At 35.9% G+C, this 23,043-nt stretch overlaps 1 protein-coding gene across 5 annotated transcripts in view; it reads right to left on the bottom strand.

Annotated features, from left to right (window-relative positions):
• MARCHF1 (membrane associated ring-CH-type finger 1) overlaps window positions 1-23,043 on the bottom strand; it is an 828,885-nt gene that overhangs the window by 59,222 nt on the left and 746,620 nt on the right. For all 5 annotated transcript variants that reach the window (XM_050791815.1, XM_050791816.1, XM_050791812.1 and 2 more), the window contains one exon: window positions 1,615-1,795. In XM_050791815.1, coding sequence (XP_050647772.1) covers window positions 1,615-1,795 — 181 coding nt within the window. The remainder of the gene's footprint in view (window positions 1-1,614; window positions 1,796-23,043) is intronic.

Raw genomic sequence — 23,043 nt, 5'->3', positions numbered from 1 at the left:
ATGCGTTATTTTCGATGGCTATAAACCATTTGTAGATTTTAAAAACTGAGGCTACCACAAAAGCAAGGAATGTGATTCTCTCTATATACAATTTACAGAATTAATGAAGAATTGCAATGGTTAGCCAGCAATCAGGTATGTACTAGAATATTCTTGTTTGCATTTCAACTCTGCTCATTCTGGAACCCATTGTGTTTCTTTCCAGGCAATGTCCTATAACTTTTGCTTGGCATTCAATTTAAATAAAAAAAGCAGCTCTAGGATGATTCATTATTTAAACTGTGGTCTTAATATTCTCCCTTGGAAACTGAGGCAGCCGTATATGTGAGGCTACAGTTAGGCAAGAAGATAAATAAGTTACATGCTAAAATCCAGAAGTCCAGCTATCAAACATGAATTATATAAAGTTCATCGTCCTTGTTTGTATTGTTTACAAGTTGTTCTTCAGCGGCTTTGAGTGAGACACTAACTTTGTATCTGACTTACAGTCTTACCTTTTTTCTTTAGAAAAATATAACACAAATGAGGAATTTGAAGACAAACATTATAGATACAAAATACACTTACCTCTCTCTTACAGCCTGATGCACAATATGGAAAATAGTATCTTTTATTTCTACCTACTCTAATTACACATGAGGCATTAAACCAATTCCCAAATAAAAGCAAACATAAATAGTATACACTTTATAGAAGAAATCATTCTCTTCTATTACCTAATAAATAACTTGTAAGAAATTTGATGAGTCGATGTTGCTTAAGGCAATGTATCATGTAACCTTCTTGGGAATTGGCATCCGTAAGCACAATACTATCATAGTTCTCATCAATTCAATTACATTGAATTACAAGTACATTTTGCATGCATATACATATATACATCTATTATGTACGCACACTTTTAAAAAAGCATTGAAGGTAATATATCAATCAGAAGCTATATAAAACATTAGTGCTATAAAGACACATGCACACGTCAATTGCAACTATTCACAATAGCAAAGACTTGGAATCAACCCAAATGTCCATCAGTGACAGATTGGATTAAGAAAATGTGGCATGCATGGAATACTATGCAGCCATAAAAAAGGATAGTTTGTGTAGGGACATGGATGCAGCTGGAAACCATCATTCTTAGCAAACTATCACAAGCAGAAAACCAAACACCGCATGTTCTCACTCATAGGTGGGAACTGAACAATGAGATCACTTGGACTCGGGAAGGGGAACATCACACAGGGGCCTATCATGGGGGGGGAGGGGGGAGGGATTGCACTGGGAGTTATACCTGATGTAAATGACGAGTTGATGGGTGCAGCACACCAACATGGCACAAGTATACATATGTAACAAACCTGCACGTTATGCACATGTACCCTACAACTTAAAGTATAATAATAATAAATAAAAAAAAAATAAAAAAAAAACATAGAAGAAAGGAAGGATTATCTGCAAACCCTTGGATGAATTTTGTGCAATGAGCTCAACACAAGACACGTACCCTTAATGCATATTAGCATATTAGAAGACTCTTACTGGCAAAGGGAATAGATTTCTAAAACAAGTCTGCTTTGCAAATGGTCCCTCCCAAACCAATTCCTATTGATACTGTACCTTCCGGAGGGGTTTGAGCTTGGTCTCCATTATGAAGTCATACTTGCAGAGCTCACAGCAACGTGTATCTGAGCTCTTTATCCACTGGTGGAGGCAGGACTGGTGGACAAAGCGCAGTGTCCCAGTGCAGCGACAGGGTGTGATGAGGGGGCTCTCTTCATCCCCTTCGCAGTGACAGATTCTGTGGAAAGACACAGCAGCCAGCATGAGATTTCCCAGAGAACACTTCTCACCTGTGTTGTTTCTGCCCTTGCTTATACCAGGGCTGTTAGAAACAGCAACCTAAGATTCAGAACACTTGGACATTTCACTCCAACTTTAATGCTGGAACCAAATCTATGACCAATACAGATTAAGCATTCCTAACCTAAAAATCCTTAATCTGAAATGCTCCCAAATCCAAAACTTTTTGAGCACCAACACAATGCCGTAAGTAGAAAATTCCATTTAGTCAAAACATAGCAAACCCAAAGTTTATTCACTACTCCGAAGGGAAAAGTAAAATTACCTTCAGGCTATGTGTACAAGGTATATATGAAACATAAATGAATTCTGTGTTTAGACTTGGGTTGCATCCCCAGGATATCTCATTATATATGTGCAAATATTGCCAAATCAAAAAAAAAAAAAATCCCCAATCCAACACACTTCTAGTCCTACCCAAAATATCTTATTACATACATGCAAATATTCCAAAATCCCCCCAAAACTGAAATGGAGACACTTCCAGCTCCAACCATTTTGGAAAAAGAACACTCAACCTGTATTAATTGACTTTTACTTTTATGGTCATTGCTGGACTCAAATCATGTAATAAGTTGTGCATTACACACCAGCACATCAACAATGCACTGTCATTTCATTCATACATGGAAGTCAATTTTAATAGCACCACTATTGTGCTATGTCCCCAATTTAATCTATTTAATAGGATACTATGTATGCGCTTTCATATATAAAAGTTACGAGTTTTAAGTATTCTAAGGAATATTATAGTTTGGTAAACTTTATTGTGTTACTTCAATAATATCAGACCATGGCATAAAATTTATTAAATATGGTATCTTACCAATGTGGAAAAGTTCTCAAAAAATTTTAAGGTATAATGAAGGAACGAAGTTAATACAAGAAGTCTTAGCTTGAAAATATTACAGATATGTTCTTAGGAAGATGCACACCTATTTGGTCACAACAAATGGTCTAAACTGTCAATAATCATCATTGTCTAAAAAAATCACAAAAATCACTGATCACACAAAATTTGAGTACAGCAAATCTTATTGTTTAAAAATGCTAATAAATACATCTACCAATGAATTGAGTTGAATCAGTTTCTGAACTACTATGAATTCTAGTTTCACAGATTTGCAGTCTAAAATCATTTTATCTCATATTCAGGTTTTAAAAAGTAATTTATTTTTCTCTTTGGATAAGACAAGTCTCCCATAACTTTAGCTGGTGAATTCAAATCTCAGCCCTTTAATAATCTGAATGATGTAACCAGCAGTTAGACATTGTTAATAACTTTCATTAGAAATGTTGCTTTAAATTTGTTAAACATAGACACTCATATGTTTACTGTAGCACTATTCACCATAGCAAAGACATAGAATCAATCCAGATGCCCATCAGTGGTGGACTGCATAAAGAAAATGTGGCACATTTACACCATGGAATACTATGCAGCCATAAAAAAATGAAATCATGTCTCTTGCAGAAACATGGATACAGCTGGAGGCCCTTATCCTAAGTGAATTAACACAGAAGCAAAAAAACAAATACTGCATATGCTCACTTATAAGTAGGAGCTAAATATTGCATACGCAGGGACACAAAGATGGAAACAATAAACACTGGATATTGTTAAAGTGGGGGAGGGTGGTGGGAAGTAAAGTTTGAAAAACTACCTATGATGTACTATGTTCACTACTTAGGTGAAGGAAACATTAGAAGACCAAACTTCAGCAGCATGCAATACACCCATGTAACAAACCTGCGCAGGTAGCCCCTAAATCTAAAACAAAATTTTACAAAATGCAACATTAATGTTCAATGTAACATTTAAACTTAAAAAAGAAAATCTACATAATTACTTTTTTCACCTAAGTTACAATGGCAGACTGGAAGAATGTATGAATCACTGCTACTGTTCTTTCCTTTACAGTGTATAAAGTGTGTATAGATATAGATACATCAGCTCTCTCCCCAGGGGAAATGAAATGGCTGCTCACTCAGATAGTGCAGAAAGATACAGGAACTGAAACCCAACACTCCCGGAGACCTCAAAGTAAAACAGTATGACAGAGTACACCAGGATTTTGAATGAATTTCTTAAGTAAAAATAAAGTGAGCAAAAAGGAACACTGCCATCTAAAGTTCTGGGGTGGAAGTGCTGGGATGAGAACACAGGGAAAGTCAATATTAATGTCCCCTTCCCCCTGAACTAATTTAGGAAGCAGCCGCGTTGGGTGTAGCACTACATATGAAAGGCCAATGTGTTAAGGAAAATTAAAAATTATCTGAGTGCCTATTTTTAATATAATAACCTGAAATAGCTTCTCTCCAAACCTAGGCCTCAGAAACTGGACTTGTTACACTTTGTATCATGCTTGTTGCCAGTTTAGTGTCATAGCATAGATGTTCAGTAGATGTAAATTGAATAGAATTGAATTCAGTCAACAAAATGACTTACTACAAAAGCAGTCAGTAAAAGTAAATAGAGGCGTCTCCAACACTTAAGTTGTAATATTTACTTTTGGAGCCACTAAAATCTAATGAATTATACACAATAAGAGTTTGATATTTCTTAACTCCTTGGACATCCATCTCCTGCCTCCACAGAAAGAAAATCTCTTCAACCAGGGGTCAGTAAACTATGACCCAATTCTGTCCACTGAATATTTTTAATCAATAAAGTCTTATGGGAACACAGTCTTACCCACTGGTTTATGTATTGTTTAGAGCTGTGTTTGCAGAGTAACAGCAGAGTTGAGTAGTTGCTGCAGAGACCATCTGGCTGTAGAAACTAAAACATTTACTATCTGGAAAATGATTCAATTCAATATTTACAATCTGACCCTTTCAGAAAATGTTCACAGATCTCTGCCTTAAAGTACACATGTGATTCTGAGTTAAAGACAATGTATTAATATTATTGACAATAATAAAAACAAATTTTACAAAATGAATCACTCTAACCTCTGCAATTAACAATAAAACTCAAGTAAAGGTACATAGAGAAACACACAATAAAAATGAAAACCCTGCTTGGCCTGGCATTAATTCCTGTTGCTTCCAAGAACAAAATTTCTTATTTGAAAAAAAAAACAAAACAAAACTGCAGTTAATGCTATCAGATCTAAGTTCATCACTAAAAGAAGATTGTGTCAAATGCTCTATAGGTACGAAAAATATTTTGCAGTTCTGATTTTTTCATTGACTTTGAAAAAGTAATTTATTCATAAACTGCTTTAAACAAAGACCCCACTGATTACTGAGTTCAAACTGACCTGACCTGTTTACTTTCATCCAGCTTCTTATGTCTCATAAAGTTGTTTTTAAAAATTTCTGCTAAAACTACTACCTGAAGCACCACTAACAATATCATTTTGTCATAAAATTAAGGTTATTTCCCATAGGGGAAATAAAAAACTTGGTTCATTTTTCATTCCCATTTCACATGATTTATTTTTACATATTTTTAGCATTTTGAAATTTTTCCAAATTATCTGGCTGAAGTTGAACCCCAGGAGTCTTTTCAAACCATGTTGAGATTGTTCTAAATGAATTTAAAAGCTAAATATCAACTTCAAATATCTACTAGAAATAAAAATAATTTGATAGTGCCATTAAAGAGAGAATTAAATAATTCCTAAATTGATATACTTCACAAAAATCACAATCACTGAATTATAAGTGGAAACACAGTAATGAAAACATAAACACGCTTTTCTAACAGAATAATTGTGTAGAAAAGCTGATTTCAATAATGTAATAAAATTTCATTGTGAAATATTCATAATTTTGGTACATTTTTACCTGATGGGAAGTTGGGGCTTGGGAATTGAATGATTCTATAAAATTATTGGTGATCCACATTGGTATCTGTCACCTAGTGACAGTTACAAGCTGAATTCACAGATGTTACTGGCATTTTAGTATTTTACCAGTCTGCTTGCAATCTAATTAGCATATGTTGAGACTTTCACCATTTATGACTGAATAAACTCTTACTTTTACATAATTTCTAGCTATCTGTGAACAGCAGACCACATAATGCTATGCAGCAAATTAAATTTTAGATTGGTGTGTGTGTATGTGTGTGTGTGTGTGTGTGTGTATGCTTCACATCTCTTGCCTTAATGTTTCAGTTTTAAGAAAAGTAGGGTTTTTTTTTTGGTGTTACATATCTTCAAATGGTCTTTAGTATTCCCTGTCCCCATCCTTTGCCAAGGTTTCCTGACACTGGTAGAATCATATTTTTTTCTTCATAAGTTTTTTTTAAAACTCATCACTTAAAAAAAAAAATCTTTGTGAGGGCCATAGTATTATGCAACTCTGGAATTGTTAAATTCACTCAATAGTCATTTCATTCACGCACATTTTCTTGGTTCTTGCTATATGCAAAGAAAATCAGACACCTCAGTGTCTTTCATATCTTCTTCCTTTTCTTCCCCACAACTATGTCTTAGTGGCTTTGAATTGTCAACAGAGACACAAAGTATCTTTAAGACTGTTTCCTTCCATTAGGAAATCATTCTTAAGATATGCAGTTATTTAGATCCTCTTAATATACTGCCACTCTTCAAGAACTCTATCACCAATCATATAAACCCAAACTGCTTCACCTTCTTTTCATATGAGCTTGTACAATTTGAGTTTACCTTACCTATGCAGGCATATTTTCCACGAGTCTCTGACATACAACCACAGTAGCATGGTACAGAGTTTAACAGCTAATAAGCTGTGGGTTTTGCCACAAATAAGTTACTGCTGTGCCAAGATCTTGATTCCTGTCAGCTTAGAGAGCAGTTTTGAGGTCTTGGTGTGTTGTCCGTTCACCCTGGTTGACTCACAAATGTTATCATGTTTTGCATGTTTTAAAAAATGTTGGGAGACACTGGTGTGGCTATTGAAAATACAATTAGCATTATATTTGTTGTTCCGCCCATCTATACGTGTTAAATTACTTAATCTCTGTGTTTCAAGTTCATCATCAGTAAAATGGGAGAATAGTGATCACAGACTGTTAGTAAGAATTAAAGTAAATGATCAATTAAGTGATAATTATTAATAATCAATTATTTCATATGATTATTAAGTGTTGTCATTTAATTGATCACTTAATTTAATCCTTATTAATAGTCTATGACCACTCTTGTCCCATTTTATAGCATAATAGTCTACTAAAAGCAGTCTTTTTTAAAATTAATGGTCAGATGATTATTTCCTGAGTGTACTGCATTCTCTATATTAAAGTCTGTCTCTGAGAATTTCCTCAAGTATGTTCTTCATACCTTTGATATTTTCCCTCCTTTAATAACACCTCATCTAAATTAAGACTCATCTAAATTTCAGACTCACATTCCTAATTAAACAGCCCCTAGTTTTTCCTTCTCTATAATGCTCTCTCCTATTTCTTGAGCTGCCATTGCTCTTAAAGCATATACCACACATATAAACAGTCTCTGTTGTTTGTTAACTGTTTCATTCATGCAAGTTCTGGAATTATGAGCTGAATAAATTCATGTTTAATAATTTTGTGGAGGCAGGATCTTTCTGTGGATATGTATTGATATTCAGAGTAATTTAAGTTATGAGAATGTTAAGAAGTCAGGATAAAGATGGCAAAGCACTAGACCATAATGGACTGGCTTTCATTAAGCTTCTATTTAAACATTTACAGAACATAGACCAAAAAAAGCCAGCTTAGTCAGAGGATATGGCAATTCTCAGAAGTTGTTACCAATGACCAGTGTTTTGTTTATGTTTGGGGAAAATTCACTTATAGTGAAAGTGAGAAATATGTGATCCTTTTATATACCATGAACCCTTTAATTTGCATTTAAGGAACTAAACTGAGGTGTAACAATTTTATACCCTATCTGAGCAACAGAGGAAGTCAAGCAAACTGATCTGCAGTAGAAAGGAGAAGTAACATACTTCATAAACAGAGAACAAGATGGACAGTAGTTAATATCATTCCGACTAACAGCTGTTTCCAGCTACTCTTACTGACATGGAGCCAGCATGCATTTTTGTACTTAAAACAAAAAGGTATTATAAGCCAGATTTCAAAGGTTTCCTTAACAAAAATGAAGATAGATATCCTAGGCCATCATTCAGCCTGAGATTTAAAATACCTTGAAAACTCAAGTTAAAAATACATTTATGATATAAGAATAAAAATATTTTACTAACAGATAATATTATTTTTGTAATCATAAGTTTCATCATTCTGAATATGTACTCTTTTTTTACATCTGCAGATGAGTGACAGTTCTTCATACATATGAGATTTTTAAAAAGTGTTTTGTTTTCTCAAAGGAATATTTTCAACTCAAAAAAGCTGCTACATAGCATGACTTCCTGAGTTTAATTTCATGCCCTAATTTGTCACCATTGACTTGGTCAAAACCTCAGACCATCTGCACAGAGCTGTAGGGAATGATCAACAACAAAGACAATGACATGGCAATGTCCCTAGCTTTCCTAACTATTTCTGGAGCTGATCCAAGAGTCGCAAGTAATCAGCCACATTTTTTTTTTTCCCCCACCAGACATCACAGTGATGGAAAACAGCGGAGAAGAAGATAATGATCACCTTGCTTGGTCAATAATGAAAGCAGAGGAGGCCAAGTCTTATTTGAATTCATAGACATTGAATTCTGAAATGGATTGGGAAGGTGCTATTGGAATTGCTTCCCCTGGGTGTCTCATCCCCTCTGGAGATGGTTCGATGCCACTGATACTAGGATTTTAAATTCTGCTTGGGACTGAGGATTCCCACTGAGATTCTATTCTCATCTAGCCTAGTGGTTCAGTCTTATAGTGGGCCAGAGGCTCTTTGAAGACTTTCTGAGAGGTCTCCATGGGCTCTTGAAATACATTAGATTCCCCCATTCCCTCTATTGACGTGTGTAGCCCTAGGAGTCCCAGTCAGTGTATCTAGCAATAGAATAGATCTTTCTTATTTATCTCAAGATCAGTTCAGACTGTCCAAATCCTCCAAATCAGGAGAAATTAAAAGCTAGATTGTGTCTTTTAGGATAATCCCTTCCCTGTTAACCATCGCTTTACTGCCCTCTCTATACTCATTGGTTAGCTTAGAGGACCATGTATTTCTGCATAAAGGAAATGAATTTCCCCAGTGCCATTTATCTTTCCAGATCCTACCTTACTATTTTGATGACTTGTAGATAAGTAAATAGATAATATATATTGAATGAATATCCGAAGGTTATGATTTTCTCTACATTTGCATATGTCATAAATATTCATTTTGTATCAGCTTTGAGATCTTTTGAGGTATATTTGTAAGACTGACAAAATTAAACTAGAGATATTTCTAAGCAAGTGTGCTTAAAGTTATTAGGCTAAATTTTTGTTAGCTGCATACGTTGAAGTAAAATGGCAAACAAAGGGACAGATAATAAAAACTCATTTGGCTTTAATATGTAGATATAATCAAAGAAATATATGTGGTCAGATACAGAAGAAGGCTTTCATATATATATAATAACAGAGCTATCAGAAAAATTATGCAGTTATAACCTTTTACTCTTTTTCTTTTCTGCATGTGGCAGAAATTCTTAATTCAAACTGATTTTCTGATCTTTTTTTCTTTTGTGATGGCTAAGTCTTTGAATTTTTGTAAGCTCATCCTCAACCATGACTTCCTTTCAATTTTGTCCACTCATTAATCTTATCTGGCTGAGCATTACATCAAAGAAAGTCTCAAGTTGCCATGGATAATTGACAAAGCAGGCACTTTATTTACAGATAACCAAAAATGCATTGAATTAGAAACATGCCTTTGCATATGAATTCTTCTACAAAGGCAAGTAAGTGAAAAACACTGATGTTTTACAGCAGTTCCAACCACATTGAGTGAAGAATGATCAATTTTTATTCATGTATTCACTCATTCATTCATTCACTTAACAAATAATTTGTTGCATATTGTATATATGCAAGGTTTTATAAGGTTCTATGATAAATATAAAGATGAATTAGTTTCAGTCTTTTTCCTTTAAGAAGTTTATACTATGACAGTTTATGCATCAGACAACTGCAAAATTAGGCAGGATGCATTTAAAATGGGATGTGTGCCATATCAAGTGCTGTTATATGCAAAGGAGAGAAAGATCATCTCAGATCTGGGGTCAGGGGAGGGTGGTTAAAGTTTAATGGAAGGCGTGGCATGGGAATTGGAATTGAATTCAGGGTAGAATCATGGCAGATGGAGAAGGATGTTGGTAGAATACACTAGGCATAGAAGATGTTTTCAGCCAACGCTTAGAAGTAGGATTGACTGGGTAATTTGGTAACATTATGTGGCCAAGTATGAAAAGAACATGAAAGTTCTTACTCCAACTAAATACAATATTTAGTACATATTTCGTATATTTCTTTATTATATACAATGGATACCACATTATTATATAATAATATAATTAATAATACAATTTTAATAGTGAGATATCATGCTGAAAAATAAAGATTACACAGAGTCTTGTATTTCCCTCAGCCAGTGCCAACACACACACACACAAACACACACACAAACTAACTTTAATTGTATTTGCTTGGAGTAGGAACCTAACACACAATTTGAATAAAAAATTAAGATTACATTTAAAAAATGGGCAAAGGAACTGAAAAGACATTTCTCTAAAGAAGACATACAAATGGTCAACAGTTATATGGAAAGGTGTTCAAAATCACTAATCATCAGAGAAATGCAAATCAGAGTCACAGTGAAATGTCACCTCACACCCATCAGAATGGCTATCATCAAAACACACACACACACACACACACACACACCCAAACCCAAACAAGATAAATGCTCCTGAGAATGTGGAGAAGTTGGAACCCTTGGACACTGTTAGGAATAAAAACGTGCAGAAGCTCTTTAGTTTAATTAGATCCCATTTGTCAATTTTGGCTTTTGCTGCAAAGAAACTACCATCAGAGTCAACAGGCAACCTACAGAATGGGAGAACATTTTTGCAATCTACTCATCTGACAAAGGGCTAATATCCAGAACCTACAAAGAACTCAAACAAATTTACAAGAAAAAAACAACCCCATCAAAAAGTGGGCAAAGGATATGAACAGACATTTCTCAAAAGAAGACATTCATACAGCCAACAGACACATGAAAAAATGCTCATCATCACTGGCCATCAGAGAAATGCAAATCAAAACCACAATGAGATACCATCTCACACCCGTTAGAATGGCGATCATTAAAAAGTCAGGAAACAACAGGTGCTGGAGAGGATGTGGAGAAATAGGAACACCTTTACACTGTTGGTGGGATTGTAAACTAGTTCAACCATTATGGAAAACAGTATGGCGATTCCTCAAGGATCTAGAACTAGATGTACCATATGACCCAGCCATCCCATTACTGGGTATATACCCAAAGGATTATAAATCATGCTGCTATAAAGGCACATGCACACGTATGTTTATTGCGGCACTATTCACAATAGCAAAGACTTGGAATCAACCCAAATGTCCATCAGTGACAGACTGGATTAAGAAAATGTGGCACATATACACCATGGAATACTATGCAGCCATCAAAAAGGATGAGTTTGTGTCCTTTGTAGGGACATGGATGCAGCTGGAAACCATCATTCTCAGCAAACTATCACAAGAACAGAAAACCAAACACCACATGTTCTCACTCATAGATGGGAACTGAACAATGAGATCACTTGGACTCGGGAAGGGGAACATCACACACTGGGGCCTATCATGGGGAGGGGGGAGAGGGGATGGATTGCACTGGGAGTTATACCTGATGTAAATGACGAGTTGATGGGTGCTGACGAGTTGATGGGTGCAGCACACCAACATGGCACAAGTATACATATGTAACAAACCTGCACATTATGCACATGTACCCTAGAACTTAAAGTATAATAATAAATAAATAAATAAATAAATAAATAAATAAATAAAAGGAATAAAAACAGTGCAGCTGCTATGGAAAACAGCATGGAGGTTTTTCAAAGAATTAAAAATAGAAATATCATATGAGCAAGCAATCCCACTTCTAAGTATACAGAAGAATTGAAATCAGGACCTCAGATAGGTATCTGAACTCCCATGTTCATTGCAGCATTATTGACAAGAGTGAAGCTATGGAAACAACCTAAATGTCCATCAATTTATCAATAGAGAAAGAAAATGTGGTATAAGCCGGGCGAGTGATTCATGCCTGTAAACTCAGCGTTTTGGAAAGGCCGAGGCAGGAGGATTGCTTGACCTCAGTTTGAGACCAACGTGGGTAACACAGTGAGACCCTGTCCTCACTAAAAGTAAAAAATAAAATAAAATTAGTGGAGTGTGGTGTCATATGCCTGTAGTCCCAGCTACTTGGGAGGCCGAGGCAGGAAGGTTGCCTAAGCCCGAAAGATTGCAGTTGCAGTGAGCTTTGATCATGCCACTGCACTCCATCCTGGGCAACATAGTAAGACCCTGTCTCCAAAAAATGTGGTATATATACACAATGAAATATTATTCAGCCTTAAATAAAGAAGGAAATACTGCCATTTGCTACAGGATTGGCTGTTCATTGGATGAAACTTGAGGAAATTATGCTAAATGAAATAAACCACTCACAGAAGGATAAATATCACATAATACAACTTATATGAAATGTATAAAATAGTCAAACACAAAGAAACAGGGAGTAGAATAGTGGCTGCCAAAGGCTGGGGAGAGGGGAAAATGGGAAGTTGTTATTCCATGGGAGTAATTTTTGATTACGCAAGACGATGATTCAGTTCTAGAGATCTGCTGTACAACACTGTGCCTATAGCTAACAGTAAATACCGTACTCCACACTTAAATTTATTAAAAGGGTAAATCTCCTGTTAAGTGTTTTTTTTAACCACAATAAAGATAAATAAAGTATTTGCCCATAAAAAGTAAAATTATTAGAAGGATTAATTTGGCATGTTAGATTAGAAAGAAAAGGGAAAACAGGGAGAGACTATTACAATAGTCAAAGTCAATAACAATGAGAACAAAAGCCAGTGTCATAGTGTGAGAATGAAACGGAAAAAGAGAACAGATATTTTATAAACTTAGAGTTGGTAGAACTTAGGCATCAATTTGGGAAAAGGAAAGGGGACGAGCTATGGAGGAAGAGAGCAAAGGATGGACCAAGCTGACTTTAGGCTTTCAATTAAGCTCCTGGGGATAGATGCTCAAGAGTCATCTATTGGCTGGGTGCTGATGGCTCACACCTGAAATCTCAGCACTTTGGGAGGCCGAGGTAGGGAGATCACAAGGTCAAGAGATTAAGACCAGCCTGGCCAACACTGTGAAACCCTATCTCTACTAAAAATACAAAAATTAGCCAGGAGAGGTGGCACGTGCCTGTAATCCCAGCTGCTCAGGAGGCTGAGGCAGGAGAATCACTTGAACCCAGGAGGCGGAGGTTGCAGGGAGCTGAAATTGCATGACTGCACTCCAGCCTGGGTGACAGTGTGAGACTCTGTCTCAAAAAAAAAAAAAAAAAAAAAAAGAAAAGTCATCTATTTACAGGGCCTCTGAGCATTTGTTTGCCCCCACAATTACCACTTGAAAACAATCATGCTCATAATTTGATTTTTGACTTAGTTACTCAGCGTGGAGACAGTAGTCTTGAAAAGAATAAGGAAGTAGTCCAGACTTTCTCAGAGCTGCTACTCTGTTGGGTTTGAGATAGTTCAATGAATGATCATATTTAAAAGATATTTCTCAAAATAGCAGTAAAATTACAAACATATAATTTGTTAGGTTGGTGCAAAAATAATTGCAGTTTTGCCATTACTTTTGCACCAATCTAATAAAATGTGGTTCCTTCCTCTTTCTAATTTACATTTTCCCAGTGTGTAGGGAATCCAGAATGATTCTGACATAACTTAATTACCCCAATTATTATTATTATTATTTGAGATGGAGTCTTGCTCTGTCGCCTAGGCTGGAGTGCAGTGGTGCAATCTCGGCTCACTGCAATCTCTGCCTCCTGGGTTCAAAGGATTCTCCTGTCTCAGTTTCCGGAGTAGCTGGGATTACAGGTATGCACCACCAGACCCGGGTAATTTTTGTATTTTCTTTGTAGAGATGGGGTTTCACCATGTTGGCCAGGCTGGTCTCAAACTCTTGACCTCAGGTGATTCGCCCTTCTTGGCTTTCCAAAGCGCCGGTATTAGAGGCATAAGCCACCACGCCTGGCCCTTTCCCAGTTATTTACCTTTCAAATAGGACAAAATATAATTTTCTGGAACCAAATGAAAATGCCTTACAAAAATAAAATTACAAAAGCTTATTTATTCAGAATCCTGACAGAATGGAATTTCCAGTTAGGCAAAACCACTGAGACTTTTTTCTGATACCTTTCATTCTCCAAAAGCTGTGTATGAAGTGTAAACTCTGTCATTGAGTGATATAATGCAAAACACAGTATAATCTTAATTTAAAAATTACATTCATGGGAAAAGGTTACAAGGAAACATCAAAATCGAAATAGTGATGCTGCAGTTAAGTTTATATTAAAATAGTAGTTTTCTCTATTTTTAAATTTTATTTCTAGTAAATACAAACTAATAATCAATACAAATATTAAAATACAAAGATTATATTTTTCTAATTCTACTTCACTTTTTTCTCATTCTTTAATTAATAGATTCATGAATAAATTTGATAGAGTTATATATCTGAACGATTTGGAAACATGCCATGAGTTATCAGTAGATACTGAGTTGGGTCTAGTTCCCTTCCTGTCCAGCTTCCAGAGTAACTTTTGTAGCATTTTGTTTCCATAGTAACCAAAAGACTTCTACATACTGTCATTTATGTTTTTACAGAAATATAAACTTGCAGGTGCCAACCCTACAATTAATTTTATATCCCAATATACTTAGTCATTGCAAGGACAGAAAAGTATTTTCTGCTCCCCTCCTCCTTCAGATACACTGATATTCTAGGAATATATTGTATTATCTGAATTTTAAGTATATAAAACATATTTCATGTCAGCTATGGTATACATCTATACTCTATGCAAGTGTGTGTATTTAGACATTCTATTTAGGTATGTGAGATTCTGCTACAGTTTCCCAGAAGATAAAACTGGTTTACCTTATCATCTGCCATTGAAAGCCAAGATTGCACCACTGCACTCCAGTCTAGGTGACAGAGCAAGACTCTGTCTCAAATAATAATAATAATAATAATTGGGGTAATTAAATGATGTAAGAATCATTCTGGATTCCCTATACACTGGGAAAATGTAAATTAGAGGAAGGAACCACATTTTATTTGATTGGTGCAAACGTAATGGCAAAACTGCATCATTTGCATTTTCAAATCCCTGCATTTGTAGGTTTGTTTGACTCTTCTCAACACTCTTCACTGTCTGTTGAGCCTTTTGCAATGCCTGTCCTTCATTTTGTCTCCTTGTCCTTTCATTATCTTTTGACCTTTATCCTTCTTGGTCAAAATTTTTCATTATAAAGTACAGTCATGCCATGCATCCCTTAATGACAGGGATATGTTCTGAGAAATGCCTCGTTAGAAATGCCATCATTGTGTGAACATCACAGAGTGAACACACACAAACCTGATGGTGTAGCCTACTCTACACCTAGTCTACCTGGTAGAGCCTGTTGGTCCCAAGCTACAAACCTGTACCACATGTTGCTGTACTGAATACTGTGGACAGCTGTAACACAACAATAAGTATCTGAGCAACTAAACATAGAAAATGTACAGTAACGACAAGTGTAATAAGCAGTATCCTGTATAGTGCGCTTACCATGAAAGGAGCTTACAGAACTGGAAGTTGTTCTGGATGAGTCAGTGAGTGATGGGTGAGTGGCTGTGAAGGTCTAGGACCTTACTGTACACTACTTTAGACTTTATAAACACTGTACACTTGGATACACTCAATTTATAAAAAATATTTTTCTTCTTTCAGTAATAAGTTCACCTTAGCTTACTTTACCTTTTTTATTTTATACACTTTTTAATGTTTTTAAACTTTTTGACTCTTTTGTCATAACACTTAGCTTAAAACAGAAATAAATTGTTTAGCTGTTGAAAAAATGTACTTTCTTTCTATTCCTATTTTACAAGCTTTTTCTATTTAAAAATTTTTTGGCTGGGCGTGGTGGCTCATGCCTGTAATCCCAGCACTTTGGGAGGCTGAGGCGGGTGGATCGCCTGAGGTCAGGAGTTCAGGACCAGCCTGGTCCACATGACGAAACCCTGTCTCTACTAAAAATACAAGAAATTAGCTGGGCGTGGTGGCGGGCGCCTGTAACCCCAGCTACTTGCGAGGCTGAAGCAGGGAGAATCACTAGAACCCAGGAGGTGGAGGTTGCAGTGAGCTGAGACCACACCACTGTACTCCAGCCTGGGCAACAGAGCAAGACTCTGTCTCAAAAAAATTATATATATATATAAAATTTTAATATTATAAAATTATTTATATTTAATATAAAATTAAATATTAAATATATATATTTAATTTTACTTTTTAAGCTTTTAAAATTAAAAACAAAGACAAAAACATACACATTAGCCTAGGCCTACACATATATGCAGTCTGTCCTTGATGAAAACACACATACATGCACACACAATATACACATATACACACAAACACATATGTGCGTATTTAGTATGTCAAATAATTTTTAACAGAAGCTCAGCAAACAAATGCTCACCTCCTTTATTCTGCTTTGTGTTTTTACTGTCCTTTCACAGATTTGTTAGGTTCCTTTTCCCTAAAGCCCTCTACCTATCCCCATGCACAGTGAACACACTCTATTGCAATTGATTGTTTTATTATCTGTATTCTCTACTTCAGTGGTTTCCAAACTTTACCATGCATCAGACTCACAGGGAGGGTCAGTTAAAACCTAGATGGCTAGGTTCCACACCCAGCATTTCTGATTCAATAGATCTGGATTGGGGCCTCATAATTTGCATGTTTAAAAACTTCCGAGGTGATTTTGATGCTACTAGTCCAGGGACTCTACTTACAGAATCATGGATTTAGAGCTTCCCCCGCAAAGTGTCATTTGAAAATGAATTGCAATTTTCCATACCAATGAGAAATTTGAGGTCATCCCAAGATGAAGGCTGTTGAAAGCCACTGTATTTTCTACTTCCATCAATAAGTGTGTCAAGTTTGAGAACCACTGTCCTATATTTTAGATGGCTTCAGGAGCTGAAGGAAAATAAATTTGTACCAGTTGCTAGCCCCCAGCTTTCTTTTTTGGTGTGTCTAAATTATAAGAGACACACTCAAGGAGACCTCCTGTTCCATATATATTTTTGCTATACACGCACACGCACACACACACACACACACACATACACACGTATCTTTTGGGCATCAATTTGTTCACCTCAGATTAGGCTAGAAATCAGTGGTTCTCAGCTTTCGGTTGCTCATTAAAATTATCTGGCATGCTTCTAAAAATGTACCCACGCTGAAGCACCACTTTCAAGCCATCTGGAGGGAATCCTGGCAGCATTAAAAAAAAATTCCCAGGTGAGTGTAACACGCAGCCTAGGTTGAGAACCACTTGGTGAGATGATGTCTCTGGGCTTTTCTAGCTCTAACTGGTGGACTTTTGAGACTGTGGGATGCTGATTGGAACAAGGAGTCCTCTGATGTGCGGGGCATTTTGACAGTATATATGGCTTCTATTTCATTCTGGTAATGATTATTTTTTCCTTATTCCTCTTTTTTTTTTCTCCATTGTGACCCTCTTACTGTGTGGCAAAACATTTTAATTTGGTTACACCCCCAGAGAGTCATGATCTAATTTAGATAAAAGAGTTTCTAAAATAAAGACATCAGAATTTGTTAAAGTGGGCCTCAGAGGGGCCGATAAGAACAAGCTGGTAAAAATCAGGCAGAACATGGAGAGGTTTTGATTAGCACTTGTTGGGTAACCTTCAGGGAAAGAAGAAAGTTCTCAGTTTAACGTCGACACTAAAATCTATCGCCAAACACAGACACTTCTGAATGATGACATCTTCAGTTCTGCATAAACCTGGAAGTGAATGAAGGAGAACTAATATGCTCCTGGAGTGCTTGTATCTGACAGAGGTGGGAAGGAGGATACTGTGCCGTGTGTAGGGCTGTCAGGGTGCTAAGAGCAAAAGACAACTCGTTGAGGTCTCTGCAAGGGCATTTTAATTTCTGAACCAAATTAGATACCGGTATTTAAATTTACCTACTTAAATACCAACTGCAGAAGATCTGAAATAAATATACAACTACTCTGCAATAGTTATAGGGAAGATGATAACCTAACTGTGGTAATTAGAAATGGAGAAAATGTTCAAGCTACATATAAATTCTCAGCTATATATCCTGATTTGGTAGCAACAAACACTGTACCCAGTATTCATGTTTATACACACAATGTTTATTTTCTGTTTGTATAAATGTATAGGGGATCTAAATTTAATGCACACACAATAGTTTTAAAAATGAATTGTATGTGTGAGAAAAGAGAGAAGGTGTTTCTTTTTTTTTTTTTTAAGACAGAGGAGGAATTTCATATTGCTAAACAGATACAAATTTATTAAAGGAAGCACATAGTTCAATGTAACTGTAATTCTGGACACATATTGTTCTTAAATTAAGAAGTAGATAAACTCTATCTAATTAATAATCCTTCCTCTTCAATATTTTGCACTTCTATATGATTGGATATTCAACAAACTAGAAATTATCAAGGAAAAGATAAATGGAGCACAATATAGCCTCATAACATGTAAATACTGACCCATATCTGAATGAGCATCATACTTCCATCTATTTTTGCTAGAAATTTTCTGAGATTAGAAAATTCCTGGTTGATATTCAAATCTACTTTAATATGGTTTTTAAAGCAATGTCTATTTTTCTTAGTTTCTATCTAAAGGCACCACTTGTTAAATAATTGGCCCTCAGAATACATGCTATTTCTAAAAATTGGAGTGACATGTTTAGCTAAATTAGAAACTAATTAATCAATCCATTTGGTTTTGGTCATGTAAGATAATTTGCCAGTCAAGATAATCAGTATTATTGATGATACTGTCATTTCATCCCTGGAAAGATTATCTCCCAAACTGAAAACAACCAGAAAAAAAAACCTGCTAAGAACAAGGCATATCTTTAAAATATATAAAGAAAAGACAAAATGCCATTTCTACAATTTTTTCAAGTTATTTTTCATAAGTTGTGTGTGTGTCAGTGTCTTAATTCATTTTTTATCCATTCAAAGTACAAATTACTGAGCTGAAATGCTGTATAAAATAATACTAAACATTTATAACATAAAATGTGGCGTCATAAACAATTTTTCTTCTCTTTGTTGGAGAAATGCTTACTCTGCAAAGCACAGTAGCACAGGGTATATCTGAATATCTACTGACAACTGCAGTGATAAAAAGTATTCATATCAAGGAAATAAATTAGTTTGAAAACATTGAATTATGCTAGTAATGTATTCATTTGCAAAGCACATACCATTTTTCTCATTTTATGATCCTATAAATAAAGAGAGAGCCATTTTACCTTTTTCAAGTCTGACCACTCCAAGTAGAAAGAAAAGTTGGAAGCAAGATGTCCTGACTCTACGTTGAGTAGTCCCAAGGAACTCAGCTTTGGCAGGTTACCAACAAAGTTCACACCTATATTTCCTACCAACTCAGATTTTATTAAAATCAACAGGAGAATGGTTGGTCTTTGTTCTGACAAGACTTAGCAAAACCAAGGCAAAAACATAAGAGAATAAATCTGAACTTTCCTAAGAGTCTGTTACCTCTTAGAAATGAATGCTTCATTCGGTTGCTTAGTGTAACCTTTCTCACCTGAATACTGAAGACTGAACAGCTTATCTTTCACCTGTAGAACAGACTTTGACAATAGAATGTCAGTCTCATTTTTGTACAGAAAAAATAATAGGGAGAAGTAACTGAATAAGTAACAAAAGCTGAAAAAATATCTATTACTGAGTGAATATAAATCTAGGACCAACAGGTAGAAAACATGAGTCGGACTGATTAAATATTGGATATTAAATATTAAATGTGACAAAGAACTTTCTCACATTTAGAGACTCTGAAAAGAAAAAGGCTGCCCCAGGAAACACTATGTTCAAGGATGTGATAGATGATAACGTGTGCTACTGTTCCAAGGGTTTGCCAAGAGCCAATGGGAAAGTGACCTAGACGATATAAACTCAGTCTTCCCAATGACTAAATTGTCTGAAAGATTAAGGTGAAGGGAAGTGTAATTTTTTTCTCTAAATAAATGTTGAGAGCAAAGCTACTCATTATAATATAATTTTACTCAAAAATTTTATTTATAATGCACATTTTTCTTTGTTATGAAATTTCAGGTTCATCTGAAGATACACACATGAAACTGGGGAAACAGGAAATCTAAATGTTTTATGATACCACTCCCCTAGATTCATGTTCAGCTGCCTTGCTTGGTTGTATCTGCATTTGAATGATGTATTGCAGAGGTAAATTACACTTCTTGCAGTTTGTGCTTCCATACACCCTTAGTTACCAACCTCGACAGGGCTTTCACCCATGTTTATCTATCTTACTATGTTTAGCATTGCTGGACTTAGCAAAAACATACAGGATGTCCAGCCTAGTTAAATTTGAATTTCAGATAAACAATGAATACTTCTTTAGCATGAGTACATCCCAATGAAAAATTCTTTGTAGTTTATTTGAAACTTCACTGGATGTTTGATCTTGCAACCAACTCCCTTACTCTGAACAGATGACCTTAGAAGGCCATCAAATGGAAACATTTAAAATCTATAGACCTGCATATATCCACATTTTTAATTTTTCTCTTTTACTTCTATTGCAAAAAAAAGTCATACCTATTTTCCCTTCCATGGCCAATCTTTCCACTTTAGGTCCTATACCTTCCTACCTTCTCTGTGGGAATTTAATAAAGAACTGAGCCTCTCAATTTTCCAAATCTTCAACGGCTCTCTGTTTGACTCAAGGGTCCCCTAAATTAAAAACAAAAACAAAAAAGGCCTCTGAATTTACCTCTCCCTCCACTTTTCATACTCTCTCTTTTCTTTGCAGACTCCTCAGTTTCTGTCTGCCTTTTTGGCTGTTCTGTTCCTTCCCTCCGTTGGCTTCTTTCCCCTTCCCGGGGAATATTAAATGCTGCTAGTTAGAGCTCTTCAAGACCACATCTCAGTTTACAGAATTCCCATGGGGGATCTTGACAGTCACCACCTAGCTACTCAAGACTTCCTCATCTTAATCTAAATCAAGATCTCACCTCCGAACTCTAGACCTTGCCTATATCTCCCTCCTGAATATCTCTCTTTGGATATTTGTCTTGCACCTCAAACTCTCACGTCCCAAACTGAACTCATCCTCCCTTTTTAAATCTCTCTCTCAAACAATGTTCACTCTTGATAGTACATGGTGTGGTTACCTACCCAGTGTTCTAAATCAGAAACCTGAGAGTCGATTATGTGTATGTAATTTGTGACCAAATCTTGCTTGATTTAGTTTCAAAAATTTTTAAAAATTCATTCACCTCTTTTTATTCTCATAGCCACTGTCCTCTCTTCCTTGGGACACAGCCATGGCTTTCTAATTGATTGCTTTTGTCTTTGGTCTTGCGTCCACCAATCTATTTTCCAAGAGCAGCCTAAGTGATTTTCCAAAACACAAGTCTGATAGTGTCATCCTTTTGCTTTAAAGGCCTGCAGAAACTTTATTTTTGTTGTTAGAACAAAGTCCAAATTCCTAACTATGGTTGATAAGGAAATCCATGATTTGATTCCCCCACCTCCACTCCCTGGCTCTCTACTAGGCTACAATGAAATCCTCGTATACCATATCTCACTCATCTCTGGGTGTTCAGACAAGCCATATCATTTTCCTGGAACAGGTTACCCCTTCCTCTTTGCTTGGCTTACTCTTACTTCTCATTTGGATTTCTCCGTAGTTATTACTTCCTCAGGGAAATGCCCTAGTAGATGAAAGTTGTTCCTTTAGTTTCATTCACAGATTTTTTTTTTTAACTTTTACCTGTTTAATTACTTGTCTTAGCAACTGAAATATAAGTTCATAAAGGATGACACCATTACTGTCTACTTCCAGCTTCTAAGACATTGTCTTGACACAGAACGAATTAAAAAATAAATAGTTATTTGCCATATAAATGGATAAATAAATGAAAACACAGATATGATGACAGAGCTAGAAGGGTTTGCTTTAGGCACAATTTCTTAATTAAAAAATGAGCTAATATCCAGAATCTACAAAGAACTTAAGCAAATTTACAAGAACAAACAAACAATCCTATCAAAAAGTGGGTGAAGGATATAAACAGACACTTCGCAAAATAAGAGATTTATGCAGCCAACAAACATGAAAAAAAGCTCATAATCACTGGTCATTAAAGAAATGCAAATCAAAACCACAATGAGATACCATCTCACACCAGTTAGAATGGCGATCATTAAAAAGTCAGGAAACAACAGATGCTGGAGAGGATGTGGAGAAATAGAAACGCTTTTACACTGTTGGTGGGAGTGTAAATTAGTTCAAACATTGTGGAAGACAGTGTGGAGATTCTTCAAGGATTTAGAACCAGAAATACCATTTGACCCAGCAATCCCATTACTGGGTATATACCCAAAGGATTATAAATCATTCTACTATCAAGACACATGAACATGTATGTTTATTGTAGCACTGTTCACAATAGCAAAGAGTTGGAACCAACCCAAATGCCCATCAATGAGAGACTGGGAAAAGAAAACGTGGCACATATGCGCCATGGAATATTATGAAGCCATAAAAAAGGATGAGTTCATGTCCTTAGCAGGAACATGGATGAAGCTGGAAACCATCATTCTCAGCAAACTAACACAGGAACAGAAAACTAAACACCACATGTTCTCACTCATAAGTGGGAGTTGAACAATTAGAACACAAGGATAGAGAGGGGAACATCACACACCAGGGCCTGTTGCAGGGTGGGGGGCTAGGGGAGGGATGGCATTAGAAGACATACCTAATGTAGATGACAGGTTGATGGGTGCAGCAAACCACCATGGCACGTGTACACCTATGTAACAAACCTGCACGTTCTGCACATGTACCCCGGAACTTAAAGTATAATTTAAAAAA

The sequence above is a fragment of the Macaca thibetana genome, chromosome 5 (genome assembly GCF_024542745.1).
Source record: "Macaca thibetana thibetana isolate TM-01 chromosome 5, ASM2454274v1, whole genome shotgun sequence".
In the NCBI taxonomy this organism is placed as follows: domain Eukaryota; kingdom Metazoa; phylum Chordata; class Mammalia; order Primates; family Cercopithecidae; genus Macaca; species Macaca thibetana.
This window is presented reverse-complemented; position numbering and strand designations above follow the sequence as displayed.